The sequence below is a fragment of the Nyctereutes procyonoides genome, unplaced genomic scaffold, assembly GCF_905146905.1.
Source record: "Nyctereutes procyonoides isolate TBG_1078 unplaced genomic scaffold, NYPRO_anot_genome, whole genome shotgun sequence".
Classification (NCBI taxonomy): Eukaryota; Metazoa; Chordata; class Mammalia; order Carnivora; family Canidae; genus Nyctereutes; species Nyctereutes procyonoides.
In genome coordinates this window covers 65146209-65172582 of record NW_026575051.1, presented here as the reverse complement: position 1 = coordinate 65172582, position 26374 = coordinate 65146209, and the positions used below count along the sequence as shown (strand labels likewise).

At 37.2% G+C, this 26374-nt stretch overlaps 1 protein-coding gene and 1 pseudogene across 2 annotated transcripts in view; both read left to right on the top strand.

Annotated features, from left to right (window-relative positions):
* Nucleotides 1-17772, top strand: part of OSTM1 (osteoclastogenesis associated transmembrane protein 1) — a 35415-nt gene extending 17643 nt beyond the window's left edge. The window contains exons 3-6 of one of the 2 annotated variants that reach the window (XM_055330680.1): nt 484-581; nt 9454-9621; nt 11899-12064; nt 15702-17772. In XM_055330680.1, the coding sequence (XP_055186655.1) occupies nt 484-581; nt 9454-9621; nt 11899-12064; nt 15702-15757 (488 nt within the window). In that variant the 3' untranslated portion in view covers nt 15758-17772. The remainder of the gene's footprint in view (nt 1-483; nt 582-9453; nt 9622-11898; nt 12065-15701) is intronic. The other variant, XM_055330682.1, reaches the window with a different exon arrangement.
* Nucleotides 17773-23107: 5335 nt separating this feature from the next.
* On the top strand, nt 23108-23720 carry LOC129512313 (proteasome subunit beta type-3-like; annotated as a pseudogene).
* The last annotated feature ends 2654 nt before the right edge of the window (nt 23721-26374 follow it).

Genomic DNA, 26374 nt, shown 5'->3' with positions numbered 1-26374 from the left:
CCTGTCAAGTTACAATAGAAGTGAAGGTGGAAGAGACACAGAACTACTAAATTTGACACAAAAGATGATCAAAAAGTATATGAATTTAGGTTAAATTAATGTAGGATAAACAGTCTGATGCCTAAACAACACTGAGAATAATACCCTTTTTAAGTCAGCATTTGATAGCTGATGTTCATGACTAAGACTTTGCAGCATATCAACAATCAATTTAAATTTTATTTAATGTATGTTTTTATAAAGGGAAGAGAGTATGTGATTATTTTGAGATTTCTGTGAAAATGGTTATGATACAAAAAATATATCTTTTAGAAACTAAAAGGGAGTAAGCTCATGTATTTGAAAAATTCTCTTACATGGAACACATATGCTTGTTTGAACAAAGAATTACTATAGTTCAAAACAGAAGATAGTTTGAGAGATAAGTGACAGTTTATAATTGTTGCTGGAGATATATTAATATACATTTTTGTTTTTTGACAGATTGTTTAACAAACAAAAGTGAAGAATTATCAAATAGCACACTGTACTTCCTCAGTCTATTTAATCACACCTTGACCTGCTTTGAGCATAACCTCCAGGTATTTTTTATATGATACTTGAAATTAAAATGCTGCATTGTACACAGTAATAGATGAGTCAACTAATTTTTTAGCATTAATTGTTGATGTTTATCTATATACACAATGTAGAACAACAGTTAAGTGGACCTGGATTTCTGCTAAGTTCTTAATATTATGAGGCTTTAGGAAAATCATCAAAACTGTACTTTTCTTATTTGTAAGGTAGGAATAGTAAAATCTATCCTGCCTACCTTCAAGTATTTTGTAGTGAGGATCCAATGAGATACTGAGTATGAACACAGTAACTTAGTCATGTGATTGTTTAATTAAAACACAATGTTTTTCTATCTGACAGTAACTTACCTTGACTTTGTTTATGCAATAAGGTATTATATTATGTAATGCAGTATATGATTCTACAGGCAGCTTATTCTTTGCCTCAATATTTGCTTTAACATTTTACCTATTTTAAAAGGCACTGTTAAAAAAATAAAATAAAAGGCACTGTTTAGTAAGGTAACTTGAGTATTGAATTATAATGTAAAAGGTAGCCTTTAAGAAACGCACCTTGGGGTGCCTGCCTGGGTTAGTAGAGCATGTGACTCTTTTTTTTTTTTTTTTAGCATGTGACTCTTGATCTTGGGGTTGCGAATTCAAGCCCTATGTTGGGTGTAGAGATTACTTAAAAAAATAAAATCAAAAAAAAAAAAAAAAAAGAAAGGAAACCCACCCTATTGGTTTTTCCTTTCTTCACTTCTGACCCTGTTGGTATTGATGGTGGTGATGAAGGGTGAGATTGGAACTCTGATAAAATCCTAGATTTGAAACTTGTTTAACAAGTAAGTAATCCCCACAAATAGATGTAAACGTGTATAATATACATGTGATTTTCTCTGTAACCAATGTGATAACACAGAATTATGAATTTCCCTGCGAATAATAAGAACTGTTAAATAAGCAGTTCCCCAGATATCTTCTGCAAGGTGTTAACACATGGCCCATAAGAAAGGTTTAGCTTTCTAATAAGGTTGGGAAATGCTTTACTATAGGACTTCAGAACTTTAGTGGACTAATGTGTGTTGTAAAACTCCAAATAGTAATTGTATGCTGTGTATACTAAGTCTTTGTATACCAAGGCCTTTTGTTTACTCTTTTAAGTGTTGTGATGAATGTTTCATTAGGGAAATTAACATTTTTCCTGAGATATTAGTTGCAAATATTTTTCTGAGTTTGTTGTTTATTTTTATTGTGCTTTTCTTTTTGTTATGAGGAAATTTTTAATTTTTATATTATCAGATTTATCAAAAAAATTTTTGATAGCTTTCAGACTTGGTGTCATGTCAGGTTTTTCCCACTTTGTAATTATTTTAAAAAATTTCCCCTGTAATTTCTTTTAGTAATTTTATGGTTTTATTTTCTGCATTTAAACATCTTTTCTCTATCTGAAATTTATTTTGATGTAAGATATGAGGCATAGCTCCAATTCTTTTTTCCTCATGAAATGAATTGTAGAACCAAGTAAAAAAAAATTCAGTCATTTTAAGATTTTATTACAAGTGCATTACATTTTAGATTCATCATTTGGAAATAGTTGACATATTTATGATACTGAACTTTTCTATCTAGGAATATGGTATATTCTCTTTTTATTGCGGTAAAATAGAATATAAAGTTTACCATGCTACCATTTTGAGTGTACGGTTCAGTGGCATTAAGTATATTCACACTGTTGTGCAATAACCACCATCCATCTCTAGAAGTTTTTCAAACTAAAGCTCTGTATCCATTAAGCAGTGATTCCCCATGTCCTCCTTTAGCCCCTGGCAGCCACCATTATTCTCTATTTTTTTTTTTAATGTCCTCTAGCACAGTCTTACTGATTTATTTAAATTTTGCATAGGTTTTATACATTTCTGAAGTTTATTCCAACGTATTTTATCACATTTGGTGCCCCCACTACAGATTTTTACTGGTTACTTTCTTTTAAAATGTTTTATTTTGGAATAATTTTAGATTTGCAGAAAAGTTGCATAGATTAGTAATGCAGAGAATTCCTGTATAATGCTGACCCGTTTCCCCAGATGTTAACCTATATATGTTACTATGGTATATTTGTCAAAACTAAAAAAGCAACATTGGTACAGAACTATTAACTAAATGCCAACTTTATTCTGATTTTACCACTTTTTCCACTAATGTCCTTTTTCTGTCTAAGGATCCATTCCAGGATAGCAAGTAACTGGTCACTTCTTAAAGATTTCTATCATATATGTAGCTACATTCCCTTTCTTGTTCCAAATGCTATTTTTTGTGAGTTCTTTCTTCCCTTGAGTTTTCTTTAGGCTTGTTAAAGGTACATTCATTTTTATTGATCTTTTAAAAACTTGTTTCGTTTTACTCACTAGTTCCTGGTTTTTTAAAAATCTTAATGTGTTTGTTTATTCTTTGGCATTTATTAATTCCTCCTATGATCTTTCAGTTCATTTTGTCATTTTTCTAGTTCTTTGAATTGAATGCCTAACATTTCCAGCTTTTCTTACTCAACAATAAAATAATTTTCAGATTGTAAAGTTTATAATTTTGGCCTTTCCAATAATAGATTCTGATATAAAGGGAATTACATTGCATTTATTTTTAAATTTCCAATTTTAATTCTGATTTGTTCTTTGACTTAAGAGTTCTTTGGAAGATTATTTTTTAATAGCAGTGACATGATTTTTTTGTTTGTTTATTTGCATTTGTGCATCTTAAGTTTTATTGAAATTGTGACCAGTAAATGTAGCCTGCCTAGATTTTGGAATTTATTGATATCTTTGTGATGTGATAATCAATTATTAAAAATATATTTTTTTGAAGATTTATTTATTTTGGAGAGCACAAGTGAGAGGGGCAGAGGGAGAGTGAGAATCTCAAGCAGACTCTGTGCTGATGGCAGAGCCCAACCAACATGGGGCCTGATTTCAGTATCCTGAAATCATGACCTGAGTTGAGATCAAGAGTCAGACTCTTGCCCAGCTGAGCCACCTAGGCACCCCTGAAGGTTTCATTATGTAGGCAATCATGATTAACTGGTGACTAACTCAGTCTTTAGCTCCTCTTCCCTCCTTAGAGGTCAGAGGTGGGGCTGAAAGTTCCAACCCCCTGATCATGCTTTGGTCTTTCTGGTGACCAGCCTTCATCCTGAAGCTATATAGGGACCACTGGCCAGTAGTCATCTCATTAGCATGCAGAGGCACTCTTTCACTCTGGATATTCCAAAGGTTTTGGGAGCTATGTTCCAGGATCCAGGGAGAAAGACCAAATATCTGTTTCCCATTATACCACACTTAGCCTCCTGCAGACTCTGACAATTTCTCAGTCTTTCCCTGTTTTCATGACTGATAATTTTGAGGAATACTGGTTAAGTATTTTATAGAATGTTCCTCAATTTGGGTTTGTCTCCAGTTTCTCTTATGGTTACACTGGGACTATGGGTTTTGGGGAAGAACACTACAGAAGTGAAGTACCTTTCTTATCACAGCCTGTCAGAGATACAGTCTGTCAACATGATTTATTCCTGGTGATGTTATCCTGATCACCTGGACAGGGTAGCGTTTGCCCCATATCTTTAATGTAAAGTTATCTTTTGCTTCCTCTTTCCATATTCCATACTTTGGAAGTAAATTACTAAGTAACAGGAATGGGGGCTGGGGAAATTAAGCTTTAAGTCCTGGAGGGGTGAGCATTTACTTAAATATTTAGAAATATTTCTATAATGAAGATTTGCCACTTCTTCTACATTTATTTATTTATATCAGTATGGGCTTGTGGACATTTATTTCATACCATTGGCTGTAATTAATTTTTATTTTTTATTTTTATTTTTTTTTAATTTTTATTTATTCATGATAGTCACACAGAGAGAGAGAGAGGCAGAGACATAGGCAGAGGGAGAAGCAGGCTCCATGCACCGGGAGCCCGACGTGGGATTCGATCCCAGGTCTCCAGGATCGCGCCCTGGGCCAAAGGCAGGCGCTAAACCGCTGCGCCACCCAGGGATCCCTGTAATTAATTTTTAAAAGCTCTCTCCTATTCACTGAATGAATTCTTTTTCATTAGGGCATTTACTCTGATGTCTACTAATCTGTTTTCCCTTTGAATCATTTTATTTGCTTTTCTTTCCTTATGTATTTTGTTTTCTTTTTATGTTCATTGTTAGGCTCATCTTACTTTCTTATATGCTTAGGTGGTCAATGTAATAGGGTGTTTGTACCAGGTTGGGAGGGCTGGAAGAAATCTCTCTCTGTCCATATAGAGTTTGGTTTCTATAGCTTGGTTTTCAAAAATCCCCTCAGGCAGGCCCTATGTACTCACTTATTCATTCAACAAATATTTATTGGGCACTGATTATGTGCCAGGAGGCAGTGTTCTAGGACACTGAGGATAGAGCAGTAAACAAGGTGGGTAAGATTTCTGTTCTTACAAACTTTGTCCTAGTAGGGGTATGATTAATAACAAAGAAAGAAGGCAATTTAAGAGTAATGAGTCCTGGAAAAGGAGTGTTGTATACTACTTTAGATTGATGGGCAGGAAGTACCTCTCTGAATAGGAGAATTTTGAGATGATCTAAAGGTTGAGATAGAATCAGCCACAGGAAGAATATTTTCCTTAGAAGCAAGGATAAAGACCTTGGGGAAGGGAGTGAGGTTGGTATGTGCAAAAAATAGGATGGAGGCCTGTTTGGCTGGAGCACAGTGGGCATACGTGAATGAGATATGGGGAGATAGGCAGAAGCCAAATCATGTAGAGCTTTGCAGAACAAAGGAAGAAATACGGATTGAATTTTAACACAATGGGAAGCCATTTAAATCAGGAATGTGGCATGATATGAATTGCATGTTAAAATAGCATTCTGGCTGCCCTGTGGAGAAACTCAGTTGAACCTAGGCAAGAATGGAAAGAAGGAACCTAATTAAGAGGGTGTTACAGGAGAGAGATGGTGTGGACTGGGGTACTGGCTGCAATGTTGGAGAAACGTAGATCAGTTCAGGATGTGTTTTGGAAGTCTGTCTAACAGGACTTGCTGATAGATTGGGTAATTCCTGGGAGGAGTGAAGGCTGATCAGAGAAGGAAGGAGAAGAACCAGGATTATCCTAGGCTTTAGGCTCTGAGTAGCTAAGAGGATGGTGGAGCCACAGGAAAGACTGGTTGCAAAGGATTGGGGATTAAGAATTCTGTTTTGAACAAGTTAATATGAAATAGCTATTAAGTTGAGATGTCAAATGGTGTTTTAAATGAAATTGGAGCTCAGGGGAGAAGTGTGAGCTTGAGAATCATCAGATCAGGTACAGATGATATTTAAAGCTGTGAAACCGGATATGAGTGAATGAAGCTATGATTGGTAATAAAGAGGCCCTAAAGACTGAGTCCTGGGGATATCCAGTGCTTTAATTTTTTTTATTTTTTTTAAATTTATGATAGAAAGAGAAAGAGAGAGAGAGAGGCAGAAACATAGGCAGAGGGAGAGGCAGGCTCCATGCACCGGGAGCCTGACGTGGGATTCGATCCCGGGTCTCCAGGATCGCACCCTGGGCCAAAGGCAGGCGCTAAACCACTGTGCCACCCAGGGATCCCGATATCCAGTGCTTTAAAGGTGGGGTGTGTATATGTGTGTATGTTTGAGAGGGGAAGGGAGCCAGCTAAAGAGATAGTGGTGTACCCAGGACGCAGGGGTGCAAGAACACCTGGCTCTAAGGGTCCCAAACAGACCAGGTTTGGCCACTGCTGACAAAATCCAAAGGCAGAGAAATGAGTGGCAGTGAAACAAAGGAATTTACATGAGTCCAACACAGGGAAGATGGGAGACTAGCCTCTCAAAGACTGTCTCCAAAGTGCCAAAACTACTAGGTTTTTATAAGGAAAATGTGGGGCAAAAGTGGATAGGTACCTGCAGGCAGGCTTTGAAGGTCAAATGGACCATTGTCATGGAGTCCATCCCTGATGGGGTCTCATAGGCTCAGGGTGGTCCTTATTGCTTCAGGAGGTAGTTTCATTTATTATCAGGGGATACTCTGCCCTCAGGGTCTTCCACCGGAGCCAGAGCCAAGAGACAAACAGGAAAGAAGAACCCAACTAGAAAGTTTGAAGTCAAAGGGAGGCGGCCAAATGGCAGCCAAATCTTTCGATGGTAGCAATGAAATTGGTGACATTGGCTGTGGCAGTAGCTCCAAGCTTAGTGACTGAGCAAGGATGTAGGTTTAAATTCCAGACCAGATCTATTTTGGGTAGTAAGTGCTTGCAGGATGGCTTCTTTGGAAACCTGGGCTGCCTTGGTGGCTCTGAAAAGACTGCTTTTTGTGGATGGATCTGCAGGCAAGGTAGGGCTACTATTCTGGCCTATTGCATCTCGAGAGGACAGTGGGTGGGCACAGAAGATAGACATTCACAAGAGACTGTCGTTCTGGTTGGTTCCTCTGGGACTTGTGTTGTAGCTTGTATACAACCTTCCTGTGATGAGAGTTGCGTGTCACACCTTTATAATTTAGGTGCTATTCAGGTGCCTGGATTTATCTTTCTTTTCTTGAATCTCTTCAGTAAAGAAGTCAGGACACAAGGGCACATGCTGTGTCATCCTCTTCCCACAATCCTAATTCCTCATTCCTGTTAAACACTGCAGAGCTTTTTACCATTTGGTTATGCCACCATTTATTCAGTCAGTCCCTATATTGATGAAGATTTTTACTTGGTTTAGTATTTTAGTGTTACAAACATGTTTTTTTTCAAATAACTTGGAATATTTGTATGACTTTACCTGTCTGGTATTTTCCTAGAAGTGATATTACTCTGTTAAAAGATATGTGCATTTTAAATTTTCATATCAATGGCTAAATTACATTCCCCCATCAAGGTTCTGTGCTCAATTTTTGATTGAACACATTTAGCTAAATGCACAATTGTTCTGTGAAAAACAGGCCATGTGCTATTTCTTGTGGCAGGACTGAGGAGACTTAGTTTCTTTGTCAAACATATGGTGAGGGTAGCATTGTGTGTGTGTTTGTGGGATGGGGGTACATCGGTTTAATTCCTTTAAGTTTTCCTTTCCTCTTTCATTCTAATATTCAGTTAATATTATTGCTTTATGCTATAAGGTAAAGAATAAGGGGAATAGAAAGTAAGAATGTGAACTGACTGGTTAGCAGACTTGTCCTTAAAAAGGCAAGTGTCAGTCCGGGAAGTAGAAAAGATTGAGATTCAGTAATACAATATCTTACATCCACTACCTTCATTTTAGGTTATGTAATTCTTTGTCCCTTTTTGTTGACTAGAGAGGTCTGGATTACAAGCCTTAGGATAAGAGGATTGAGTGGGGATGTAGTTTTAGTGTCTTTTTCTTCTCCATTAATAAAGTCTTCTGTCTCTCTCTTTTTTTTTTTAATAAAAGTTTTATTTATTTATTTGAGCCAGCGAAAGAACACACACGGGGGGGGGGCAGCAGAGAGAGGGGAAAGGCAGGCTCTCTGCTAGGCAGGGAGAGAACAGGGTTCAATCCCAGGACCCTGAGATCATGACCTGAGTAAAAAGCAAATGCTTAACCGACTGAGCCACCCAGGCGCCCCAAGTCCCTTCTGTTTCAATAAGGCAGATTTTGGGATCCCTGGGTGGTGCAGCGGTTTGGCGCCTGCCTTTGGCCCAGGGCCCGATCCTGGAGACCCGGGATCGAATCCCACATCAGGCTCCTGGTGCATGGAGCCTGCTTCTCCCTCTGCCTATGTCTCTGCCTCTCTCTCTCTGTGTGTGTGACTATCATAAATAAATAAAAATTAAAAAAAAAATAAGGCAGATTTCACTGTTAAAGTCAGCCCAGGCAAAGGCCTATTTTATTTATTCTGTGAAAATAGGATAGACAAGAGCAGACATATGAATGACCAGATAATTTAGGACATTTTTGGTATTTAGGCATTAGTAATTTGGCATCTGAGCTATATTGTTCTGTTATCAGTGGATAGTGCAGTAGTTTTTCTTTTTCTTTCCTTCTTTCTTTCTTTTTATTTATTTATTATTTTATTTATTTATTCATGAGAAACAGAGAGAGGCAGAGACACAGGCAGAGGGAGAAGCAGGCTCCATGCAGGGAACCCGATGTGGAACTTGATCCCGGGTCTCCAGGATCACATCCTGGGCTGAAGGCAGCGCCAAACTGCTGAGCCACCTGGGCTGCCCCTCTTTCTTTCTTTTTAAAGATTTTATTTATTTTAGAGAGAGAGAGAGAGACAATACAGGCTGGATGGGGAGAGAGAAAGAGAATCTCAAGCAGACTGTACACTGAATGTGGAGCCTGCTGTGGGGCTCGATCCCTTGACCCTGAGATCATGACCTGAGCCAAAGCCAAGAGTTGGATGCTTAACTGACTGTGCCACCTGGGCGCCCTTGGTTTTCGAAATTTAAGGGCAACTAGAAAGTGCCAAAGATTTTACTATGTGCTTTTCATACCAGGTATCTAATCCTTGAAGCCTATAATACAGGTAGTGGTAGCAATATGTTATAGATGATAAAACAGAGGCTCAGAGTGATTTACTAAGCTATATAACATCACCACTCAGCACTTTATTTTATTTTTTTTAATTTTTATTTACTTATGATAGTCACAGAGAGAGAGATAGAGGCAGAGACACAGGCAGAGGGAGAAGCAGGCTCCATGCACCGGGAGCCTGACGTGGGATTCAATCCCGGGTCTCCAGGATCGCGCCCTAGGCCAAAGGCAGGCGCCAAACCGCTGCACCACCCAGGGATCCCTACCACTCAGCACTTTAAATGTACTATATTGTTTCCTGTCCTCTAGAAAGGCAAATAGCTTATGTTAAAAAGATATAATATTTATTGTGTGTATTACATGTGCCTTTGACATTTTAGGGGAGCATTCACAGTCTTCTGCAGTTAAAGAATTATTCAGAAGTTTGCAAAAACTGTCGTGAAGCATACAAAACTCTGAGTAATTTGTACAATGAAATGCAAAAAATGAATGAACTTGAGAATAAGGCTGAATCTGGAACACACTTATGCATTGATGTGGAAGATGCAGTAAGTAATTTACTTTTGATATGATATGTGTTTTGCAGTGTTGTTGATTGTGCCTTTAGTATCGTTATCCTCTTTAGAGGTATATTGGAATCTGCATATGCTGCCTTCAACTAGAAATAACTGGTTATAAGTAGTAAAGTTTTAGAATATCCTGATCTATCAAACTAAAATGGACATAAATCAAGTACTTCATAAATGAGTTGATAATTGTTACATTTGGTTTTTAAGTTTGATGACGTGTGTCATTTTCAGAGGCATAGGTGTTACATGTTTACATTTCAGTCTCTTGTGTACTTGTTGCTGATTAAAGAAGTCTCTGGTTTACTATCATGTGTTTCTGAAGCCATTTCTTAATTACTGTTCTTATCCTGTTGCTTTTATTCTTTATATCTATTATCATCTGAAAATTTTAATTTGTTTACTTATAGTCTGTCACCCCTCAGTAAAATATAAGCCCCACAAGGACAAGGACCTCATGTCCTTTTTTGTTTACTGTTCAGTATTTTAGAACAGTGCCTAGCACCTGGTAAGCCTTTAGTAATATGTGTTGATTGGTCAATGAACAAGCTTTTTCCTCCATTGTATAGGCTGACTTCATATGGGGCACCACTAGATGGCGATCATGCCTTTTTATGGGACTAGGATGCCTGTGTTTTGAGGCATCAAAGAAGTGGGAATTATTAGCTCAAAATGGAAAGCTTATGGTCAAAATTGATGAACCTAATGCTTGAGAATGATGAATGTGAATAGCAGCTGTGAACTATAGTGTATCAATAATATTCAAGATGGCGAAAAGGACTTATCATCAAACTTAAAATGGATGCACTAGGGGGATTTTGGGCTTTTACTGCTCTAATGTCTGGATTAGTATCTGGCTTCCAGTAAGCTCTCAATAAATACTAAATATATATTTTAAGAATAATTGTCTACTTCATAATTTTTAAAATAAAGAAAAAATATTGATTTCTGACAGAAGTTGGATTACACAGGAAATCAACCTGGCCACCTGTTTTAGAACATCTTTCTTATAATAAGCAAAACTTACAGTAAACATACAAAGCACCACTTGCAAACTGTATCTTAAAATTTAGGCAAGAACATTTTTCTACATTAAATTTGATAGTTTCCTTATGTCACTTAGCATGTTTGACAGAAACCATGAGCTCAATGAAAATGAGGTATTGCTGCCCCTAAATGTATCTGTTTTTAATGTGTACTGCTAAATAAGATATTATATAATAAAGTTTCCATGACTCATTAGATATTATGTACTTGAAAAATTGTTTGCCATATGAATCTTTCTTCTTTTTAAATTTTATTTATTTATTCATGAGAGACACACAGAGAGAGGTAGAGACACAGCAGAGGGAGAAGCAGGCTCCATGCAGGGAGCTGGATGTGGGATTTGATGAAGGCAGATGCTCAACCACTGAGCCATCCAGGCATCCCCATATGAATCTTTCATAATATCTTAGACAAGATACTAAACATTTCATCAATATCATCTCTTGAAGAGAAGCTGTATTTAGTTGATATTTTTTATTTCTATTCTAAAAATACTGCAACAAACTCTGTGAGATTACATATGTAACATATGAAAAAAAATTTTGTTTTTGTGAGCCTTTCCTCCACCCAGTTTTATTGAAGCATAGTTGACAAATAAAATGATAATAAAGTATACAATGTGATAATTCAATATACACACATTATGAAAGGGTTCTTATAGTCGAGTTAATTAACACACCTGTCACCTCACAGAGTTACCCTTTTCAATCTTTTTTAATGAATGAAGCATGGTCTAACCATATTCCTATTGATATAAGTTCTCTAAGATCTATGAAAAGTTGGCAATCTGGATGGTGATATGAAATTTCCATATGGATATAAGCTTATATAATGACCTTGAACCAGCTCATTTCCCTGGCAGAAGAAATTGTCTTCAACGATCAATAGATTTTTTTTTTTAAGATTTTATTTATTTATTCATGAGAATACACAGAGGAGAGAGAAAGAGAGGCAGAGACACGGGCAGAGGGAGAAGCAGGCTCCATGCAGGGAGCCCGACGTGGGATTCGATCCCGGGTCTCCAGGATCACGCCCTGGGCTGAAGGCGGCGCTAAACCACTGAGCCACCCAGGCTGGCCCCGATCAATAAATTTTTTAAGGGATATATATAGTTAGTCTAAATTCTGGATGCCTGTTATGATATTAATAAAATGTATAAATTGAAGACAAAGTAAATGTGAAATAAAATAATTTTATTTGTTATTATTCCAGATGAACATTACTCGAAAACTTTGGAGTCGAACTTTCAATTGTTCAGTCCCATGCAGTGACACAGTGCCTGTCATTGCTGTTTCTGTGTTCATTCTCTTTCTACCTGTTGTCTTCTACCTTAGTAGCTTTCTTCATTCGGAGCAAAAGAAACGTAAACTCATTCTACGTAAGTTCCTTTTTATAACTTTATTTATTTAGCTAAAACCTGTATTTTAAAAACTTAAACCTGTTTTAGAAATGATGTATATTCTGAAAACTCAAACTGTATTAGGCTAAAACAGCTCTTTGCTTCAGATTTTACAGTTATCCTTACTAATGGAAGAAATGTGTAAGAAGTTTACAATTATAGATAATCAAAAGTCAACATATAGTGTCTTTCAGATGTTTTTGTTGAGGAAGCTTGGAATAAGGTTGGCCACAACAGAGGAATAGAAACAAAGGTTTTTTGGACCTGAAATGGCCATAGGAGGAAGAGGGAGACAGCTCTTAGGGTCCATTGAAGCCATGGAAGAGCCACCTAGAAAGACATCTAAAAAGGCAGGGAGAAACTATAGTGAACACACAGACAATTTGTTCATGAACAATTTGGAATCATAGTTGCAAGATCATTACTTGACATACAGCATGTGCTCAACACATATTCCCCATCAAATAGGGCAAGCAGAAAAAGCACTAACTAGAAGATCTCATAAAGCTGAAGAAGAGTGGCTTCTAAGTCTCATGGTTTCTTATTTATTAACAGAATGAAGATATGGGCTTATCCCTTAATAATTTTAATTTTTAAAATAGAGAATGTCTTTTGTAGAAAAAAGTTTTTTTCCTCTTAAATATTAGTCCTGGTCTAGGAACCTATGATATAAAAATTATTTCCCTTATAAATTTATTTATTTTTCTTTCTTTCTTTCTTTCTTTCTTTCTTTCTTTCTTTCTTTCTTTCTTCCTTCCTTCCTTCCTTCCTTCCTTCCTTCCTTCCAAGAAAGAGAGAACACAGGGGAGAGGGAGAAGAAGAGAGAATCTCAAGCAGACTCAGTGCTGAGCACGGAGCCTAAAGTGGGGCTCAATCCCACAACCCTGAGATCATGACAGGAGCTTCAGTCAAGAATCAGATGCTTAACTGACTGAGCCACCCAAGCACCCATCTTATAAATTTCTTGCTAGCCTTTCTTCATAGTTTATTTAACCTCCCTTCTAATATATCTAACTAAAAAAAAGGTTACTTGCAGATCAGTTTGAACTGGATTTGTAATGTCACCTTGAAAAGCTAGCTAATAGAGGGAAGAGCCTTTAATATGAGTGTATTTAGTAAAGCTTTTCACAAATTGCTAGCATTCTGTAAAATAGGAAATAACTTGATCTTAAAAGTACTTATTTAGAATAATAACAATGTATTGCAGGGACCTTACTATTGAGAAATTTTATTTTTCAGGACTTGGTGTACTTTTAGAGTTCAGCATCTTATTTAATTTGTAATTTAACTCTGTGGAGGATATTTACTGCTTCAGATCAGGGTTTTTGTTTGTTTTCTAAATCACTACCATTCATTTGTATAAGCCACCAACGTTGTTATCTTTAATTTCTTCTTTTTTTATTTCCCCATTCCTATAATCTCTTCCCCACCCTTTTCCCACTCCATCAGCCCTACTTTTCCAAAAATGTATCTTAAATTATCATTTCTCTACCTCCACTGATAATACCCTACTGCAAGCCACCCCATCTCCTGTCCGCCCTAATGCAGGAGTCCCTTAACTGGTATCCCTGCTTCCATTTTTCTGACCCACTACAATCCATTCTCTGTATAGTAGCTAGAGTAACTTTTAAACACAAATCTTACTATGCTTTTCTCCCACTTGAAACCCTTCATGTGTTCCTGTTGCATCTAGAATAAAATTGAAACTTATTTCTAAGCTATGTGTGACCTGGCCCCCCCCCCCATCTTTCTAAACTCATTGTACCCACTCCTCTCTTTGCTCATGTTGCTGTATGGAAGCAGCCTGGCCTTCTTTCTGCTCCTCTCAAACACCCCCAGACTCATTTATACTGCCCACTCCCCAAAGCTCTTGTACTGGCCCCTCCCTGCCTTCCTTGACTAGCTTCTTGTCATCCAGGTCATAGGCCAAAGATTACTTACTCAAAGATACCTTTTATGACCCCCATCCTAAGAATTCATCCTTCTTTTAATTCTCCTATATCCATTATCTTTAATGATATTTCTTCACTTTTTAAATTGACTTTTTCATTTATTTTCTACCTTATTTATTCCTCCTGATGCAGCTGTAGAGTTGAGAAATCAGAACAAGATAAACATTTTGTTTATCTTGGTCATTACTCTATCATCAACATGTAGAAAGTACTGGGCCTATCATAGGTGCTCAGAAATACTCATTGGAAAAAAAAAAAAAAAAGAAATACTCATTGAGTGGGAAGCCTGGGTGGCTCAATGGTTGAGTGTCTGCCTTTGGCTCAGGTCATGATGCTGGTGTCCTGGGATCGAGTCCTGCATTAGACTCCTGCAGGGAATCTGCTCCTCCCTCAGCCTCTGCCTCTGCCTCTGCGTCTCTCATGAATAAATAAACAAAATCTTAAAAATACATGTATTCATTGAGTTAAAAGAACATTATATTTAATGGTAGCATTTCCTAGAGTATGTTTCTTAAAATACTGGTCCTGTGAAATTCCTTTGTATGATCTTCATAATGTACCTGAATATAAATTAAAGGCTCTAAGTTGACATTCCCAAAACTTGACAAAAATCCCCATTTGTTTCCATCCTTGAGCACATATCAGAATTGTCTGCCGAGCTTTAATGCAAAACAAAGAAGCAGATGCCTGGGTGCCATTGCAGACCTTCTAAACCACAACCTCTGCTCTCATGTTGAAAACCTCTAAAGTAAAGGGATTCCTGGTTATCCAATATAAGATACCTTTACTATGACACACTTGTTTTTTGTTTCTGGAATATGAGAAATATTCATGTTTAACTATAAGCACCAACATTACCAAGTGAAATAGCATGATTTTCTTTATTAACTCTATAACTCAGTCCCATTAGCATCAAAATCAAAATCAAATCAAATTGATTGTACATATTTTATTAACAGCCATATATATTTGTCTATGTGTCTGTATGTGTGTGTAATACAACTCACTTTTCTTTGTTAGCCATTAAATTTTTTCAACTTTTTTTTTTTTTATATTACAGAATTATCTTAAGAGAAATCTAGATTTGGATTTCTAACTTAGACTTTTATTTTTTTAAAGATTTTATTTATTTATTCATAGAGACAGAGAGAGACAGAGAGAGAGAGAGAGAGAGAATGGCAGAGACACAGGCAGAGGAAGAAGTAGGCATCATGCAGAGAGCCTGACGTGAGACTCGATCCAGGGTCTCCAGGGTCATGCCCCAGGCTGCAGGCAGTGCTAAACCGCTATGTCACCGGGGCTGCCCTCTAACTTAGACTTTTAAATACATAATTTTATTATTGTACTTTATGGCACTTCCATTTTCTAAGTAGAGTACTCTTACCTACATTACATATTTGAGATTATGATGTTCAAGATGAAATAAATTATATCTGTTTTATTTGGTACTGCTTCTAACAAAATCCTGTGCAGCTTCAAGCAAAGTTATATTTTTTGAGGTTGATAGAAAAAAAACAGGCTTAGGTTTTAATTCTTAGAAGATTGAATCTATTGAATCTATTCAAACATGGAATTAATAGATGAATACTATAGTTTACATAAAAATAACGAATTATTATGTTTAGAGAATTTAAATTAAAATATAATATTTTTTATTTTTCTAGCCAAACGTCTCAAGTCCAGTACCAGCTTTGCAAACATTCAGGAAAATTCAAACTGAAATCTAGAAAATAGAGAATTAACATCATATGCCATGGATGGATGCTGGAAGATACAGCTTGGTTCAAAAGAAGATTAACTGATTCGACAAGTCAACTTCCTCAGAAATGCAAGGACTTCAGATTTATTTTTAAATAAGAATTTTCCATTTTTCTTTCCTTTTCCATCCCTTTTTTAAGAGTTTAGGTATTTTAAATTTCCAGGCCTAGCAATGTTGTCTATGTTAAAATGTATTTGTTACAATAACAAAAGATGCAAGAACAATCTTCATTTTATTTTGTAGGCATAGTTCTACTATTTGAGACTTCTGGTATCTCCTTATTAACATAGTATATAAGAGGCAAAGTTTTTGAAAACTAACATTTGAAAATTAACCAGTTATAGCAAAGACTTTGGGAAAAGAAATATACTTGCCAAAAGGTAGCAGGTCCAAAGATTAATTTAAATTACTCACCATTGCAGTATTATTGTTACATATGTATTTAATATGTCATACATTACAAATAATATGTAATTCAATCCCTAGTTTCCTTAATGTCATTTTTGAAACCACTAATTATAAACTCCCTAACAATTTTTAGAAGCAGGAAGGCACATTACATTTGTCTTTGTAGAAAGATTTATGGAAACTGGATTCTTACTTAACTTTTACAAATAGTATTTTGCACCTTATTTTGCTTTTATTTTATAAGTAATTTGAAATCACTGGACTGCTGTATTATATTCAGGGCAAGATGGATTCTTTTTCTACCAGGGATTTGCATTGTGAATTACATTAAGTTATTTGGCAATTTGTAATTTATTACTACTGTAAATCAAATGTAGTGTTATCACAATATATTTAAGTTGTGATTTTTTCAATGAAGATTCTCTTGGGTTATGTGGAGATTTTTGGAGGGGAGAGATAGGAAGGGTGCAAATAACTTAAGGTTCAGAAAATAGATAGGGAGAGACCTGAGGGGATGCTCACTCACTGTAAGACTGTTGAATGATTCATGTTGAAGGTCTGAGTTAAAATGAGAGAATGATACATAAAGCAGTTAGGTTAAGATGCTTATTTTTTTCTAAATTATTTAGATCAGATAAACATGATGTGGAAATGAAGTCAGGTATTTCACTATCAGAAAGCAAATTCTATTTTGGAATGTTTATATCAACCTTTTTTTTTTTTTTTTTTTAAAGAAAAGCTTCATTTCAGAATTGATCACAGCTTTTTTCCTCAGGTTTTTAGTGTTAGGTATTTCATTTGTTAATTCCTTCTTTCTTGGTGGAAATAGGCTTTGTTTTAAATGTTGAGAATGTGAAGCCTGCTCTATATAGAAATGAGAGGTTAAATAGTACAAGAATTTTAATCCCTTTGTATACTATGAAATGCTCTATAAAGAGACAAGAATGTGTTTTTAATCTTTTTTAATGTTTACTGTATATGCAGAACAAACAAGAAGGCTCATCTTTGGATTTATAACATATCCAAAGGCTGTTACAGTTTTTCTAGTCTGCTGTGATCCATTTAAAATGTGCTGGGGTTTATTCTAGTGTCACTGCTCATGCTGCTGATACTAATGGCACTATCTTGATTTGAAGCATATAGTTGAGGGCCATTGAAAGCAATCTTTCATTAATGCAGATAAAACCAGTTTACATATGCAGAGTTACAAAATGGCATATCTGAATCTGTAAGTAATGACTCTCTGATCACCTTTCAAAGTTACATATTTCTAAAAACCATTGCTTTTGGATATGGTTGCTAATAAGCACTTTAGAAAAGAAAAAAAAACACCTCTACTATTTTTCTGGTCAGGTCATTGCTCTTTAGAAGTAGCATCAGCAATAGATTCCAAAAATAAGTAGTAAGCATTACGCTAAAGTGTGTAAATACTTCATTTTTTAGTCATATTGAAAAATTCTTTGCATAGTTTTAAATTCTGAGACACATAGTATATGTGTATGCATAAGATCATCTTCAGCTTTTTGACACTTTGAAATAAAGTAATTTAAGGAAATTGCAGTGCCATATTTGCTTTTTTTGTTTTGTTTGGAGAGAAAGAGAGAGAGAGAGAGAGCAAGTGGGGTGGGAGGGGCAGAAGGAGAGGGAGAGGGAGGAAGAGAATTCTAAGCAGGCTCCATGCTCAGTGTGGAACCCAGTGCAAGGCACAATCTCACAACCCCAAGACCATGACCTGAGCCCAGATCAGGAATCGAATACTTAAGTGACTGAACCACCCAAGCATCCCAAGCCATATTTGAGTTTTAAATACATTTTTAAAACTTCAGATGTCAGGATGCCTGGGTGGCTCAGTGGTTGAGCATCTGCCTTTGGCTCAGGGCGTGATCCTGGGATCTGGGATCGGTCCCACATAGGGCTCCCTGCAAGGAGCCTGCTTCTCCCTTTGCCTGTGTCTCTGCCTCTCTCTTTCTGCGTGTCTCTCATGAATAAATAAATCTTTTTAAAAAAAAAAACATTCAGATGTAATTGAACATCATATTTCAGTTTTTCAGGCATTGAGTTCAAATGCCTACTTTAAAAGTACCACCTAATGATTTTGTTGCAAATAAAAATGTACTTTTGGATTATTTACTTTTTTTGTTGGATTTGCGAGGTAGAACTAGCATCAGCTATCTTAAAGTGTAACTCTAAATAGCCAGAGTTTATTTTTTTTTTAATTTTTTTTATTTTATTTTACGATAGTCATACAGAGAGAGAGAGAGAGAGAGAGAGAGAGAGAGAGAGGCAGAGACACAGGCAGAGGGAGAAGCAGTCTCCATGCACCGGGAGCCTGACGTGGGATTCGATCCCGGGTCTCCAGGATCGCGCCCTGGGCCAAAGGCAGGCGCCAAACCGCTGCGCCACCCAGGGATCCCCCCTAGCCAGAGTTTAGAAGGTAAATGTTACTTCTAATGGGACAGCATTTTCTAATGTTTCATGGACAGGCTCTACTTTACTGCAGTGTGCTCTTTATAAAGTGAAATGTTTTCCCGGAGCATTATATATAATTGACATCACATAAATAATAGACATCAGCAGCAATGAATTAAAGCAAAATTGCACTCATAACCCATGTAACAGTTGAAGATAGAAAAAAAGATTATGTTCCAAGTAAATTGTTTTCTGAGACAGAAGAAACATTAGAGGTCATCTAGTCATAGAATCCTAAGCTGGATGGATCCTTAAAGATCCAGAAAGATCACTTGATCTAATCTATCCACTGCATGGATTCCCTCTAAAAAGTGTATCATTTATGTCCTCTCCTCTTAACTAAAGAAGCAGAACATCATAGCACTCCTTATTTATGACTGGGCCATTGTTTGATAGTTCTAAAACTGAGACTTGAAATACCCAATCAGGTGTTTTTCTACTCTGCTTATCGTGTAAAAATTCCAAGAAATGATCATATTGATTATAAAAAGGGCTTCCACCTATGCTGAATTATACGTGTAGCACATGAAAGTTATAACTCCAGCAAGTCTACTTGTTTTAAACTATTACATTGGGTATAATAAATATTAGTCACATGTAACATCCCTAATGACCAGAAATTTTATCTCCTTGACACTACAGAGAGCTTTTTTTTTTTAATATTTTGAAACAGAGAGCTTTTAAAAGATATGACTGAAAAAAATAAATAAAATAAAAAATAAATAAATAGAACATGATATGACTAAAAAAATAAATAAATGATTCATGCTTCTTAAAGTAGAAGGTTTTCAATAATAATTTTTAAAACCTCTTTCCTGTGATAAACAGATATATATTTAAAAAACCCATCTAGTACCCAAATGGAATAAAAATATTTCAAACCTTTAAAAGGAATGATAAGCCCATTTTAGCTAGATATTGTAGTAGATCCTCCAGTATCTTACTTATGTGCCAGAATTGTATCCAAAAGATTTGCCCAGATTTTCCATTTCATTGGAAATGAAAAACAATTCAACAACTGTAATTTCTGGAATAACTGTAAGTAGCAGGATTGAAATTGTTACCTTATCCTATTGATTTCTGAAGCAGAAGAGTGATCAGAAGAAGTTAGGAGGTTTCTGGTCACTGGAATATCTTCAGAGACAGGCGCCCACAATAGACAGCCTCACAGTTACATCTTCCCTTTTTTCTCTCCTACTAGTATCTCATTTTCTACATTCATTTGAAGTGCTATCACCAGTAATGTAATAGGAGCTGACATACATGGGCTTGACCTTGGCTTTCTAAAATCCTTGTTATATCTTGTAATTCTTTACTAAATAAGGCAGTGTTTTTTTTGTACAACCCAGATTGTATATTTACTGGGGGCGGGGGCTTTTAGAAAATGATGGATCTTATGAAAGGGCTAAAACTGCTTGAAATTACAATGCTTGGCACACTTTATTCACCATCCTCCCAGGACTTCTTGTTCCAACCCAACATCTCAGGAGCAGAATGAAATGGTTGCTTAGATGCTTTGATTCCTCCCCCTAGGTTTATGTTCTCTGCATCTGGAGATTCTTTGTTCACTTTTTCCTCTGTCTCCTAATACAACAATGGATGGACTCAAAGGAACTATCCTTTGTAGTTTGGCTCTTGTGACCGAATCTGCACCACTCATTCTGTGTCTTTAAATACCAGGGATAGGTGCTTGGACGGGTACAGAAATTTTGCTTGTAACCAACCCCACCATGGTGAGAGTGATTTAAAGAATGTAGTCTCTGGTCAGGCTCTGAAAAACCCTTTTTGGAATTGGGATCCTTGCTCGTTGATGGTTGATTTCATGAGGCCATATCCATATCACTTCCAGCTCTCAAGGCCACCCAGCTCCTTGGATCTACGCTCTTTCGTTTACTCTTGTTCCCATAGTGCCACCAGTTTTCCTTGCTCTGATTAACCTCACCAACATGAAAAATTCAAGGAAGCTGATGGGATTGTCGTGAGGTTTAAGTTTTCCAGTACTTTAAAGAAATCACTCCTTTGCCTTCAGGACTGCAAAGTTTCTGATGAGAGTCCTATAATCCTTTTATTTGTTCTTCTCTATGTGATGTTTTTGTTGTTTTCTGGCTACCTTTAAGATTTCCTCTTAATTTTTGATTTTTAGCAGTTTTACTATGATGTGTCTAAGTGTATTTTTCTTTGTATTCTCCTTGAGATTCTCTGAGCCTCTTGGATCTTTTTGTTGTCTTTCATTAATTTTGGAAATTCTCATTCTACTATCAAATATCCTTCTGCCCTCTTCTCTCTTCTTCTGGGATTCCAATTAGATTTGTTAGGTGATATAATATTGTCCCACGGCTCTGTTGGATGCACACTTCTGTTGTATTCACTCTGACTTTCTTTCTGCGTTTCAGTTCGGATCATTCCTTTGTTTGCTTGCTTGTTTATTGAAGAAAAAGAGAAAGAGTGAACAGGGGGAGGGGCAAAGGGAGAGGGAGAGGGAAAGCATCTCAAGCAGACTCCCTGCTGTGTATGAAGCCTGACAATGGGGCTCAGTTTCACGACTCTTGAGATCATGATCTGAGCTGAAGTCAATAGGCAGTTGCTCAAGTGATTGAGCCACCCAGGCGCCCCAGTTTTTACCTGTTTTAGGTTCACGGATGCTTTCTTGTGCTGTGTCCTGTCTGCTGATGAGCCAATTGAAGTGATTCTTCATATCTTGATACTGTATTTTATTTTGAATATTTTCACTTAACTCTTTTTTAAAATATTGTCGCTGCTGAAATCCTCCATCTGTCTTGTATGCTGTGCACCCATTCCACTAGATCTTTTAGTATTTTTTTTAAAAGATTTTGTTTATTTATTTGAGAGAACACAAGCCAGGAGAAGGGTAGGGGGCAGAGAGGAGCAGACTCCCCACTGGGAAAGGAGTCTGATGTGGGGTTTAATCCCAGAACCCTGGGATTATGACCTGAGCTGAAATCAAGAGCTGGCTGTTCAACCAACTGGGCCACCCAGGTGCCGCAGATCCTTTATTTTAATCACAGTTATTTTGAAGTTCCTATTAGATAGTATCAATATGTGGGCCATCTCTGGATCTTGTTCTATTGACTACTTTATCTCGTGACAATACATTTTTGTCATTTTCTTCTTGATTTTTAATTTGTCTTTTAATTTTTGGTTAAATGCCAGACATTGCATGGAAAAGAATGGTAGAAACTGAGATAAATAATATTCATACCTGCAAATGGGCAAACCTTTCTATGAGGCTATTAGCATGGAGGGAACTGAATTTCTCCTGCTAGTAGTTATCTGGACTTGGGTTTTACTGTTAATATCATTACCTTCGGTATACCATAGGTTTCAAATTGCTCCAGTGGGGGGACTGCTGCCATTTTGTGTTTGTTGTGTGCCCTGGAATGCCAGAGGATTTTTCTGTGTTCCTATTTCACCATCAGCTCTCAGCAGATTGTGTGTACCTGTGCAACAAGTGGGGTCTCTCTCCACGGTCCTATCCCTCCTTCAGCTGTGGAGTTATGTTGCTGGTTTCTTTGCACAAGGCTTATGGTTGGGGCCGGCAGTCTCATGCAGGTCCTGGGCTCTTGAGTTTTAGGGTGGGCCTCCCTCTCCCCATGGCAATCAGACTTTGCATTGTAATGGGGTGAGGTCTTAAATGGGAGTGAATTTTCTGTCCTTCTCTCACTGGTAACAGACCTCTGCTTTGTATCACTGAAGGATCCTGAGGACTGGTGGCTTTCCTGCCTTCCTGCAGCATCTGATGGCTTTTGCTTCAACTCCTCTTCTACCACAGCCAGTCTTTTCTTGGGACCAGGGGTCAGGAAGGTTTTGTACCATTCCTCTAGTGGCAGATGGCTTTTTCTTTGTATGGAAGATGGGCTTGGGTTTTATGCCTCTCTCCCATTGGTAGCTGGTTGTCATCTGCTCATCTTCCCCAAAGGGAGGCTCTTTCAATTCTCCCTGAGTCTTTCATGAACACCCAGGGAGGCCTATGGAAAAGTGCCAGCAAATGGGGCAGACTCCTTGTATCCATGGCCCCCAGAGATTCTAAGTTGTCATACTAGCCCACAATTGGTCTTTAAGCTTTTGTTAACATTTCGGTTTTTCTTCTTATACTTTTTTGGTTACTACTCTTCCTCCTGTACTCTGTCCAAAGCAAAACACTTTGTAGGAGCAGTGCTTATGGCTTTCTTTTTCTTTTTCTTTTCTTTTCTTTTTTTTTTTTTTTTGCTTATGGCTTTCTATATCTTAAGTGGGTCTAGAATTCACTGATTGCTTCTTTGTTGTCAACTAAGTTTTTACTTGACAGCAAATTGCTTAGTAGTTCATTCAGTACGTTCAAAAAGGTAAAACAGAAAAAAAAAAAAAAGGTAAAACAGGCAGTGAGCCTTAGTTGACTGGAATTGTGGCAGTTGGAGGTCCCAATACACTGCAATCATGTCTGTTATGTCCAATAACAGAAGGGCCATTGTGGCCATGAATGGGAAGAACTGTGTGACCATCACTGACGAAAGGTGCTGTGGGATCCAGTCCCAGATGGTGACCATAGACTTCTAGAAGATCTTTCCCATGGGCGATTGGCATTATATAGACCTGGCTGGGCTCACCACAAACGTCCAGACTGTTGCCCAGCACCTCAAGTTCCAGCTGAACCTGTATGAGCTGAAGGAAGGTCGGCAGATCAAGCCTTATACCCTCATGAGCATGGTGGCCACATCTTGTATGAGAAGTGGTTTGGTCCCTACTACACAAAGCCGGTCATCATGGGATTGGACCTGAAGACTAAGCCCCTCATTTGCTCCCTATACCTTATCTGCTGCCCCATGGTGACTGACAACATCGTGATCCATGCACCTGCTCCAAACAAATGTATGGGGTGTGTGAGTCCCTCTGGGGGCCTGACGTGAATCCAGAACACCTGTTTGAAAGTATCTCACAAACCATGCTGAATACTGCAGATCAGGATGCACTGTCAGGCATGGGAGTCATTGTCCACATCATTGAGAAGGACAAAATTACCACCAGGACACTAAGGGCTAGAATGGACTAACTTTCTGTTCTCAGAGACTACTTAAAAAAAAATGAATAACTTTGCTATCAAAAACAAAACAAAGGTAAAGTGGTAAAACAAAAAAGAAGATAGGCAATTATGAAAGCCAAAGAAAGGAGTCAAATCCTAAATAAAAAAATATGATAGCTGAAATTAAGTCAGTAGAAGAGTTTTAATAGTAAATAAGTCCTAGTTAAAGAGTCAATTCAAAATCTGTTAGAAGAATATCTCCGGAAGGAAACATTTAAAGAAAAAAGTTTGGAAATACAGATTGGGTAGGGGATATAGGGGGTGCATTAAGAAGATTTAATACAAATGTAGTTAGAGTCTATGAAGCAAAGGAGAAAGAAAATACAAGGGGAACAATTTCTGAAAAGCTAATAGCTGAGAATTTTCCAAAATGGTGAAAAATGTCACAAATTAAGCCTAACCAGAATTTGAAACCAACCAAAAAACCTAGTCACATTCATAGCAGATGAAAACCAAAGTGCAAATCTTATAAAACAGAGAAAAGATGTTACCTTTAAAAGAGCAATAATCAAACTTATTGCTTGTTTCTCAAGAGAAATAATGAAAGCCAGGAAGACAAATGAAATATCTCCAAAGTTCTAAAAGAAAATAACTGACAACTGAGAGTTATATGCCCAGCCAAAAAATTCTTCAAAATTAAAAGGGGAATAATGGCATCTCTGGACATAAAGACAGAAAATTCTCACAAGCAGGCCTACATATTAAAGGAATGGCTAAAAACAGTTTTTCAGGCAGGAGTAAAATGAATCCAGATGGAAACTCAGAGGTATAGTGAGAAAAGATTGATGTAAAGGGTAAAATATATGGATAAATTTAATAACTATACAACGATAATATTCTGTGGGATGTCTATATATCCTTTCTACTCATTTATCTATCTAGATATATGAGAGAATGACTAGAATGAAAACACAACAATGGCATAAAAGTCAGGAGGGGATTATTTTTGGAACAAAATGTTTTAAGGTCATTGCATTATCTGAAAAGGTTATTTTTTTAGGCTCTTCCCGGAAGTAGAATGAACTGTCAGGTGGATACTGGTAAAGAACTTCGTTGTTTTCAAGTTGGACTGACGATACATTCTGATGAAGATACGTCCAATTCCATTCCTTTCATTGCCTCTTTTAGGATTTTTTTTTTCTGCTCCTGACTCTTCATATTTCTTCAGGAAGCAACTTGCTATAAGCAAAAAAGCAAGGGCTTTAGAATCAACCAGACCCCGGCTTAAACTCCTGTTTTTCTCCTTACTTGGGCCTTCACTTTGGGAGGGCTGTGAAAAGGGAAGGTAATCAGAGTGACTTCACAAGATAATTGTGCAAATTAAATGAGAATAAGTATACAAAGAACCTACAGTGCAATGCCCAATATCTAGTACTTCATATTTCTCAGTAGGTGCTAGTTTTTTTCACTTTTGGGCTGCACTATGCAATGGGCAAGTGCTTATACACCCTCTCACATTATTTCCTAGGTTTATTATATTTTTTATTATTATCCCCCCTCTTCTGACTAGATTGTAATCTCCTCCAGTTTTGGGACAATATATGTCCCTTTCCTCTCACACCCCTAGTTCAGTGAATGGTGTTTGCGGTAAGAGTAATACTTGCTTGCGGCAAGCACAATGAGATAAAATACATTCCTGCACTAAACACTATGTTGGAAGGTGTCTTCATAGCAGGTCCACCCAGAAGGATATTTGAGACCTTGAAGAAAAGTGCTTCAGCTCCCCATGAGAAGCATAAATGGTGAAAACATCTTTAATGGAAAGAGAGAAGTGCCATTTTACCACTCAGGAACCCTCCAGTTTAAGCCTTAAAGATTCCAGGCTGGAGGCAATGTTGAGTATCATGGATTGCTGCCCTGAAAACTAGCATCTTAAATTATATGTAATACCTTTTCTGGGCAAAAGGCCCATCTACTTAATCTCTGCTAGATGAGTATATATTAGATCTGACTGTTGAAAAATACCAAGTTAAATCAGACAGTTAAAAAAAAAAATCAACATGATGCCCATAACTGGCTTAATTTATCTTTCCTTTCAGTAATCCCACATATTACCTACTTATTTGCTGTAATGAACATGCCATTCAGCTAAAATAAGATTAACTGCTTAAACCGTGGCATTACAGGCAGAGAACTTTAATGCTGCTTTGTGTTTCATTGTTAAGTTCAGCAGTTAAACGATACGGTGTTGTCGTTTCTTCCTTTGTAATCAAGATGGTTTCACTTAGGATTAGTGCTCCCCAGCCGATTCTCCTGATGGAACATTTGAAGCAGCAAATTTATATGTCTAGGTTACAGCCTGGCAGCAATAATAACCTTCAGAATCAAACCTGTTGGCCTCATCAACACTCAAATTGCACTGCTCTTTGTGAAGCCCCCCTCTGCTCTAATGGTGATGGAAATCTCGCCTGCCATGCAGAGTATGGAAGGCAAATTGAAGAGGGCTTGGCCGTGCATCTGGAAAATAGCACTGTGATGACTCAGGTGGGATCAGAGTGCAGAATGTTAACCTAAGTTCCTCCCAAGTGAATGAACATTCACTTGTTCTCTGCATCAAGATCAAATCCTACTTCAATGGAGCTTTCCTAGATTGTTCCAGCCCCCACTCATCTCTCTTTCTCTGA